The 9,774-nt window shown below is 47.3% G+C and overlaps 1 protein-coding gene across 1 annotated transcript; it reads right to left on the bottom strand.

Moving 5' to 3' along the window:
* Positions 1 to 1,487: 1,487 nt before the first annotated feature.
* Positions 1,488 to 7,919, bottom strand: CD93 (CD93 molecule). The gene is made up of 2 exons (XM_004686928.2): positions 5,998 to 7,919; positions 1,488 to 5,779 (listed from the first exon to the last, which is right to left on the bottom strand). The coding sequence occupies exons 1-2, from the start codon at positions 7,917 to 7,919 to the stop codon at positions 5,755 to 5,757; spliced, it is 1,947 nt and encodes a 648-aa protein (XP_004686985.1). The 3' UTR covers positions 1,488 to 5,754.
* Positions 7,920 to 9,774: the final 1,855 nt, after the last annotated feature.

Here is a 9,774-nt window from a genome sequence, read left to right as displayed (position 1 = left end):
GCAACATTTTTTTCTGTATTTTTTTTAATGAATAACATAATAGTTTATTTTTACATCATTTTGTGCATTTTTCTATCTCTGTTGTAATCCCCTTGGGTTTCCCATCACCAAATCGCCCTGTGCCATCACCACAGTCCAGTGCATTTCCCTCCCCCCACTGTTTTTGATCCCATTCCCTACTCCACCCCCATAAAATATCTCTGGTATATAGCTGTTCATTATTAATATTTTCTCGCCTGGCCCATTATATTCCTGTTTTGAGTGAAACCATCCGATATTTTTCCTTTTCTTTCTGGCTTTCACTAAGCATGAGCCTTTCCAGCTCCATCCGTGTTGTTTTGCAACATTTTTATTGTGTCTAGAGGTGGCAAGCTGGGACTCTTCACTCTGCTGCTATTTTGCTGGATTCCCATGGTGCATGTTTATGACTGTTTTGGTGCAAGGCTGTGTGTGTAGTATTTGTCTGTGTTTGTGTGTGTGGTCGGTGTGTGTGTGTCCATGTACATTTATGTGTTTATGGTGCATGTCTGTATGTATCTATGTGTCTGTGGGGGGAGGCAATCGCATTTATTCATATCGCACTATGATTTCCAAATGTATTTTGTTAGTGACTGCTGAAAGGATCAGCTTTATTTAACTCTAAGTAGTGGGTGTTTATGATGAGTATTCTGTCCATTAATTCAACAGAATAGATCTCTTTATCCTCCCTAAGCCCGTTCCTAACAAGCACACAATCTGAAAAGCAGGTGGACTGGAATCAGCCACCACCTGCTACCCCAACTTCCTGTCACAGTGAGATTTGTGCAGCCAACCCATGAAGAATTGGCCTGCTTGTCCAATTAGATAAATAAACTGTAAAAGTCTGCAGACAAAGTTCCTATGATATTTCTATCAATATAATGGTGTTTTCACATCTCACTGTGGTTGGACATATGGAGCCAGGCCTGGTTCTCAGGAGGCAGGACACTGTTCCTGGGTCAGGCTGCTAAGAGGCGCAGGCAGGGGGGCTCTGTTCTGAAAAGTCTGGGTGCTGTGGGGTACATGTCATTTCCAGCAGCTGAAGATACAGAAATTGGGCAATAATGTATTTTCTTTTTTATATCTATTTATTTATGCCTAGAGAACTGGGGTACAGGCCAGAGGTGCAGGGACAGTGAGAGGATCCACCAGAGACAGAATGGGGAGCAGAACAGGCAGGTTGATGAAGTACACTGCTGAGAGGAGCAGCGTGTGGGTCAGGAGAGGTCTGCCACGCCATGTGGATCACCTCTGGACCGGGAATTGAACTCATACTCAAGCGGCTTTAGCTTCTTAGTGCTGTGCTTTAACCTTCTGTGCCACCAGGGAGGGTCCAGTAATGTATTTTCTCTTAGCAACTCTTTAAAGAGGGAAGCGAGTGGATATATTTAATGACCACAAATACCAGTTCTGCCATGTTTTTTGAGCTGTCATAAAATAAATTAAAAAGAAGCTGACTCAAATGTGTTTCAGAGTTTATTAGATAGATGTATAACACAAAGAACAAAGGATGACAAACCATTACTACTTTACAGTGACTGAAATGTCACTTGGTTTCTCAGAGTCCAACCTCCTACCACCACCCCCCACCCCCCACCCTGGGAAACACTCACACTTGGAAGAAAATAAACATGGAAAACCCACGATTCCAAAATGCATGGAACGAATTTCAAATGCACATATTTAGAAATACTTTTATTTTTGTTCGTGTTCATGAAGTGATCACTGATATTTGCAGTTGCATCTAACAGAGGGAGGCCTGTGGGAGATCTAATTCAAGCTTAAGCCAACTGTGCAAAAAGAATTGCAACCCCAGAAACAGCAAGAGAAATCTGCTGAAAGGAAATGCTTGCCACCTTGCAGATAAGAGAAACAATGCAAGAAAGGAATTCCAGAGCTTCTTCCTAAAATAAATGTACATTATCACCAAAAAAGAGCAAAACACATTGCATTTTTTAAAAAGTACTTCAGTGAATGTTTTGGGAACCTGGAATGCAGTAAGTTACTTGGTTATTGAATACATGAAGAATTTTGATGATTATCCTCTTTTTTGATTGACAAACAAGACAAATTTAAGTAGCGAGTTTTGCAGCTAAAGAAGGGACAGATGTTTTCAGAGATCATATTTCAGATTCCCATGCTAAAGCTATTGTTTAAGGTGATGGAAATATCCACGAGACATTACAACACTTTGCAGCTGCTAGAAAGCAATGCTTTCCTGTTTTGCTAATTTGGACAATGGAGCAGCTAAGAAGAAAAAATAATAGGAAAAGGTTTTCCTACATTTCCTTTAAAAAACTGTTATTTTGAGTTTTAGTAAATTATTTTTGGTCAAATCTCATTCCTGTTCTTAGTTTTCACAGGAATATTTATGGGAAATAGGATTGTAACAAAGTACCTAGTGACCAAGTCCATATTTTTTCTTGTTTGGTGATAAAAATCTAGGACAAATAATTTCAAACTAAGCTTAATGATAAAGATAAAAAGAGAACAGCAACATGCACCTATGTATTCAAGAGAATTGTCTTCAATCCCATTCCTCCTACAAAGTGTCCATATACATGCACACACATACGCTTCATTTTTATTCCACTTTTTGGCCTAACATGTTGAAGAAGATGCTATAATGAGCCTTTCCAAAAGGTTGCAAGTCTATCATTGAATAACACTTAGGGCTATAGTCGGCCTTGCCAAGCTTAGCAATCACTGCAATCTGCTGCAGGTCAGAACCCAGTAAGTTTAACCCCTTCAAGCTGCCAGGGGAAGAAGGTGGAATGTCAAGTTATCATGTCAGTAAAATCAAGTTCAGTTTATGGGTGGCCACAAGAGGTGGTGCCAGATGGTTACAGGTGGGCAGGGCGTTCATCCCACAGAGAATGCTCACTGAGACTACCTCTACCAAGCATTTTCAGATCATAGCCCATCCTTGGTTTTTGACACCCCAGAGACTCCCTGGGGGAACAACCTGCACAGGCTTCTCCAAATAGTAAATAACAAAAAATGGTCAGCAATTGTCCCAAAAGTCCAGGAATAGGCATAGTGGGCTAAGTGCCTCCCTTTTAAATGAACTGCCTTGGGAGTTCAGAGGGTGTGATTGTGTCCCTAATACAGTTTTTACAAACGACTCCCAGAATTACTGAACTATGGGAAATTGTATTTGGACAGAAGTCTCCATTGTTTTTGAGCCTATTGCTCAGTGGAAACTTCTCTATCTCCTTCTCGCCCCAGCTTGTTCTGTTGTTAGACAGGACAGGACAGAACAGAATCACCTGCCACCCCCACCTCCCCAGGTCAGGGCATAGTCGGAGGAGTCTGTGGTGCAAGCAGAGTGCTCCCTTCCCCACTCTCTACCCTCCATTTCCCTTGCTAAGTCACAGTCTGGGGTCCCTCTGAATAAACAGTGGATTGCACTTCTATGGCCTCCAAGCTTCCTCAAACAAACAGTTGCAGACCACAGACAAAATGACAGTGGCATTAAAATGGAAGAATAGAGCATCCTTTGAAGACACAAGACTTCATCAGGTTCCCTAATAGAGGCTATTCAATTCCTTGACCTTGGCCTCTAGAGAGAGCTCCCTGCATTTGGAAAGAGCTGATTACCTGAGGGGATCTTGAGAAACTTTGCTGTTAATCTCCTTCTCCACGAGGATCCACTGCAGGGATCCAAGATCTCCTGGGTGTGTAGAACAAAGCTTCATATTCCCAACCACAGAGGAATTGGAACAGAAATCACAAAACGAGACTGGGTTGTGTAGGAAATCCAAACACTGAGATGAAAGGTCTCACTGGTGATCTCAGCCAGTTTACGACTCGCAGGACCACGGAGAGGTTGATGGGAAGTACAGTAGGAAAGCCTCCTTCCCGGGAATGATAAGGATAAGAATTGTAAAATTGTTGAATTTGCATTTATTTCCTGTATATACAGACACTGGTCACATTTGACCAAGTCTGTAAAATCATTTACATGGCTGGATGATCGGTTCCCATACAAGAGAATGCCATGGGCCACATGGCTTATTTCTCCTAGAAAGGAATCTGTGTTCCATCTGAAAACTGAAGAAGACCAGCTGACTTTAGAAACACAAGTTCCAGACACCCCACTGCGCCCCACTTAGCCTCATCTTTCCTCTTCAGCTTTCCATTGTCTTTCTAAAAAAAAAAAATTAAAACTACTGCATATATTTTCAAACTTGGCAAAAGGATATTTGCTTAACTTTGAAGGCCATGCACCTGGTGGAAATTCCTGCCCAGGGCACAGATCTACGGGCCAAAGGCATTTTTGGGGTGAAGCCAAAACTATGGGGTACTCTCATTCTAAGCAAAGGAGGACACCCTGGTGGAAAACTCCCCTCTGCTGCTGTACACAGTGGCAGCAGAAAACCCTCCAAGACACCTCACCTCCCAGCTGCAAACAGCTCTAACCATCAGGAACCTCTTGCTACTGCACAGAGGGGTCACTTAATGATGAGCATATACATTAAAATTGCTTAATGTAGTTTTGATGTTCAAAAACCTCCGTTATGTTCTCTTCCTCTTTTCCTTCCCTCCCTACCCCCATTTTCAGGAAAAGAGAGAAACCACAGGTCCTTAGCAGCTGGCTGCTTAGAACTGGGCTGTGTCTGCAGCTACAAACCAGGAACAGGCTGTCAGGAGGCAAGGTGAAAGGTGAACTACTAAGACGTTCTACTATGACAGTTTTCAAAACTCAGAAGCTCCTCCCTCTCCCTCACAAATGCCTCAGTAACCAGCAGAATGAGAAACTCTCTAGCACATCTTTTATGTACTAGCAAAGAAAGGCCACCCAGTCAGAGCAGCGCGCAGAGAAGGTGAGCAGGTTGGAGGCTGCACGCGCTAGTGCAGTTGTCCTGGACTTCCTTCCGTATGAGTTTTTCTCCAGCAAGAGTCGAATATGTGTCAACATTAATATGTTTGGATGAATACATTCAAGTACTTACGAAACAATCCCCTGGTCTCTCTCTCTAGCCTGAGACCACATGTTTTCAAAACCACTTCTAACTCACTTCATACGTTCCCCACATTATTCAGACCTCACTTGGGAATAAACCCAAGACAAATCTTGAGAACTAGATTTCTGAAATCCCAGGCTCTTCGCTACCTAAGTCGTTCCTTGTACTTCTACTTGCTCACTTGGGGGATGTCACCAACGACCACTCAGCGGGACTCATGATGGGAAAATGTGGAAATGAAATGTAAAGAAAAGTTTCCAGTCCTGAATTTGCTCACTTGACTCTCCCCACCCCAAAAAGCTTCTTATATAATAAAATAGTACACTTGATTTGCTCTTACCCTAAGAGGAACAAATGATTTCAGCCCCAGATAACATGAGCAGAGGGTCTTTTCCCCATTACTCAAGTAAGCAGAGAGGCTGTTCAAAAGTAGTCCTATTAGCACCTGATCTGTAGCACCCCACCCAAAATCAGCATCCAAGAAACAAACAAATCACATTAAAATTTGAAAAAGGCGAGTGAGAATCATTGATATTTACAAAATCTCCACAATGACACCCCAACCTGTAGTTTCCGCTTCAGGAACACCTGACTCAAGTAGAAAATACCTGCACATTTCAAGCCAGACTTTCAAGGAGAGGTTGAGAATGGTTTGACAAGATTCCAATTCAGTCTTTTGGAAGGATGAAAGTCCCCCTTCTCACGGAGCATGTAAAATTCTGAGGTTGGTGGCAGCCAACTGTCCACGCTCAATGGGACCACCTCACCTTCAGCAATCCGTCCCAGGTGTCGGACTACGGAAAACAAGATGACAGTGTTGGAAGTATGCACCCCTCTACCCGGGGAACCCACACCTCTACCTAGGGTATGAGCCCCAGCCAGCATCTCTGAGGCAGGGGTCTCATAACCAGAGCCCACTGCAGCCCTCTGCCTGCCATGTGCCATGGCCATAGCCCTCCTCCTTTCATGCCTGCTGCCCTCCTCCCACTGGGCACCCTCAGGCCTCTCTTACCTGTACTGATTCTCCATGGCTCTGCCCTCAGCTCGCTCTGGAACCCAGGAGTAGCTGTCTGCTGCGCTCTGGGGCTTCTTCTCCTTTATCTCCTCTCTCCTCGCTCTCCTCTTGCGATAGATCAGTAGCCCCTGAGCCAGAGCCAGCAAGAGTAAGATGGCCACCACAGTGCCCAGGATGTAGAACAAAAGCAGTTTTTGCCCATCCGTGCCCTCACTTTGTTTGGCCATGAAGTCCCGACCTGTGGACTCCTCCAGGCTGGTGATGACCATGGGGTTGTGGGTGCTGAGCTCCATCTGGATGTCAGGAGGCCTACTGGGGGTCAGCATCTCAGGTGGGACTGGCGTGATGAGTATGCTGTGGCGTTGGAAAGGTCTCCTCACGGTAGGGGCCACCTTAGATGTGCCCTCGGGGTTCATGATGAGGCTGGACATGGTGGTAAAAGATGCATGTTTGAGCTCTCTATCTGCTTTGTCCTCGCTCTGGGAAGCCCCAGTTGATGACCCTGCGGACACAGAACCCATGATGCAGGAGACATTGTCGGGGGCCAGCTCCCAGCCTGGCTCACAGGTGCAATGGAAAGACCCCTCAGTATTTAAGCAGTTGCCTTGACAGAGATTCTTCTTTGGGTCTGCACACTCATTCACATCCTCACACTGGGTTCTGTTCTCCCCCATCAGATGGTAGCCCTTCTGGCAGGAACAGACAAACGAGCCCTTGGTGTTGGTGCAGATCTGAGCACAGGGTGAGATGTCCGCAGCACACTCATTCACGTCCTGACAACTCTCCTCTCCAAGGCCACCCTTGGGCTCATAGCCCACCCAGCACTCACAGTGGAAGCCCCCGGGGGTGTTGACACACTCCTGGAGGCAGGGGCTGCCCTGGCACTCATCCACATCAACGCAGTCCCGCTGGCTAGAATCCAGCTGATAACCTGGGGGGCAGTGGCACGTGTAGTCTTTTCCTTGGGACCCAGCGACACATGTGGCGGTGCCTCTGCAGGGGTTGGAGCTGCAAGGGTTCCGAGAGGCACAGGTGACCAGGTCATCCAGAAGCCGGAACCCTGGCCGACAGCCACAGCGGAAGGAGCCGTCGCCCCCCTCAAAGCAGTCCTGCTGGCAGCCGCCATTGTTGAAGTTGCAGCCATACTTGGGGCTGACACAGAGGGGTCCCGAGCTGCCCCAGTCGAACACGTCGGGCTCCTTCTCTCGGCACATTAAGTAATGCTGCCCGCTCTCGCCCTCTTCCCCGCAGGCCACATTGGCCATGGTGGCAAAGGGCACCGCCTCCAGAGAGGAGCTGGTGGCATGGAAGGGAGTGGTGTAGTTCACCTGGCCTGGGCCCCCCAGGGCCAGCGGCCGGCACATGCCTTTGAAGCTGAACTTGCACACAAAGCCCTCGATGTTGCTTCCGGGAGAGCCCGGGGACCCACATGGGCTCTCGGACCACTTGGGGAGGCGGCCGGCCTGGGGTGTCAACGAAGGATCCAGCAGCAAAGACACACAGCGCTTGGAGATGCAGGAGTTCTTGACCTCCTTGTGCCAGTTGGTGTACAGCGTGTCCTCCCCGCCGCTCACCCAGCTGAAGCCCTTCAGCTGCAGGCTGGGATCCAAGCACTTGCCCTTCTCCCGCTGGAGCCCAATCCAGAACTTACTTATCCGAGCGCCCAAGGGCGCCTTCAGAAGCTTCAGGAGCTGGGCCAGGGCTTGCTGCGTGTGCTGGGCCTCCTCCTCGCTCTTCACCGTGGCCAGGTTGCCCCCGTTATTCCTGCAGTGGAGCTGGGCCTCGGCCGCACTCAGCTTGCCCCAGTGGGCTGTGTAGCAGGCAGTGTCTGCGCAGACCACAGCCTCCGGGTCGGCACTGGCCCCCGCCCAGCACTGGCCCAGGAGCAGCAGCAGGAGCAGGTCGGCAGAGGTGCCCATCGTGCCTTCAGTGTCCACTCCCGGGGAGGCGGGAGGCCTGGCTAGGGCAGCGGCGACCCCAGCTGAGCTCTAAGGGGAGCTGCGAGCCGGGCGACGGACGCTCTGGCTCAGAGGAGGACACAAAGGCTGAGGGCTTTTCACGTCCCCTGACCCAAGGCGCATCCTGTGCTGTTGTACTTCTTATTTCTCACCGGATACTGGGGCTTCCTGCAATGAATAGCTTTCTGACTCCTGTTGCCTTCATCACGGTTCTGTTGATCATAAAAGGGGCTGGGCAGCTTTGCTGGTCCCTGTGGCTGGGGGAGGCGGGGAAGAGGGGGGTGCGGGAATGCAGTGAGTGGTGCTGGGGGAAGAGGTTTACGGCTCTGGGACACAGTCTGCTTTATTTTGGCTCCATGCTCTTTCCCATCCACATGAGGAAACTAAGTGGACTGCTATGGAGCGAACAGAGATTTTCAGGGGCTAGGAAGCTGAAAAAAGTTGCTTAGTAACCCATAATAAAATTCCACTTGCGTTTGCAAACAACCAGAAGAGTGAAAAAAAAGTCCTCAGACTTGAGACAAGAGAGCATGGATGGTCCTAATTTTCAACCTTTTTTAGAAGCATACTGGATTTTTCTTTTGCCTATCTCATGCTCCTTTTGGCTTTGGGAGTCTTTTTTCTTTTATTCCCCCCACAGTGAACTTTAAATAGTTAGGCAGTTTTTAAATAGGAACTGGGTCATGGGAATGTCTGTATTTTTAACAAAACAAAACACCAAGCTCCTCAAGCACGTTCACCCAAATTGGGTGAAATTTGGCAGTTTTCAGAATTTCATAGAGCATATGTTTGGATTGTGAAGTGATGGTGTCACAGAAAGCTTCAGAGTCAGGGCTGACCTTTGTCTGGGAGAAGTTGCATTTCTAAAGGTTTGGTTATAGGAAAGTGACTTCTTGACTGACTAAAATTAACCTTACAATGTAGGCCTTGCGTTGCAATGTATCTTGGCCAGCTTCTGTGGCAGAAACTGGTTCTCCTGTCTTACACAGCTGTCTGTGCAGCCCAGGCTTAGATTCTGCACCTAATTTTGTAATTCCACAGGATACACCCAGCATGCCATGTGGTTGGTACTGCAACACAGTTGTTAAGCCACCCTGACACTGAGATCTCTGTCAACTTATATTTTACTGACAATTCTTCATCTTCCATGTGGGAACTTTCAAGTCAACTGCTCTCACTTAACCAAGTACTCAAACGATGCTTTATTAATGTAGGAAGTATGTGTAAGACCACACTGTTGAGTCTTCCTAGGTTAACTTACCTAGGACCATCAGCTATGCTCTCCCTCTGCCTCCCTCCCTTCCCCACCCCCATGGAGGGCTCCACAGCCTAGGAGCATAGAGGCAGCCATGAGCATAGAGGAAGGAGAGTCTGCTCTTACTGGGTGGTGGCTGAGAAGTATTTAGGATACTTGGATGCCAACTTAGAGGAAATTCTGAACTTCATATACTGAATTTCCCGTAGATGGTGATTCATCATGTTTTATTTAGAGTACAGATTATATCAAACTTCTTGGAGGACTGACAGTTAAAAACAGGAATCAGTAACCAAGAGACCAACAGCTTTCCTTAGCAGATCTCTGGGTAGAAGCCATTTTAGTTCTAAAACAATCAGAGACTTGGTATGAGCCTTGAGTTGTGGCCCCAAAGCACCTACTTTTGATCTGGGGTTTCAGTGAGTGTGCCATAGCATTCTTTCTAAATTTTCTTAAAAACTGATTTTAGGCCCTCCCTGGTGGCGCAGTGGGTTAAAGCACAGCACTGAGAATCTAAAGCCACTTCCACATGAGTTCGATTCCCGCCTGCCCCGGAGGTGA

This window comes from Condylura cristata, unplaced genomic scaffold (genome assembly GCF_000260355.1).
Source record: "Condylura cristata isolate star-nosed mole 26May11 unplaced genomic scaffold, ConCri1.0 scaffold00022, whole genome shotgun sequence".
In the NCBI taxonomy this organism is placed as follows: Eukaryota; Metazoa; Chordata; class Mammalia; order Eulipotyphla; family Talpidae; genus Condylura; species Condylura cristata.
The sequence above is the reverse complement of the archived record's forward strand: the minus strand, read 5'-3'. Positions and strand labels throughout refer to the sequence as shown.

Bases quoted from the DNA above. Each gene is read 5' to 3' on its own strand.
- CD93 (XM_004686928.2), bottom strand. From the start codon at position 7,919: ATGGGCACCTCTGCCGACCTGCTCCTGCTGCTGCTCCTGGGCCAGTGC. The intron at 5,780-5,997 runs GTAAGAGAGGCC...TGTTTTCCGTAG, and splicing joins GCCATGGAGAATCAGTACAG to TCCGACACCTGGGACGGATT.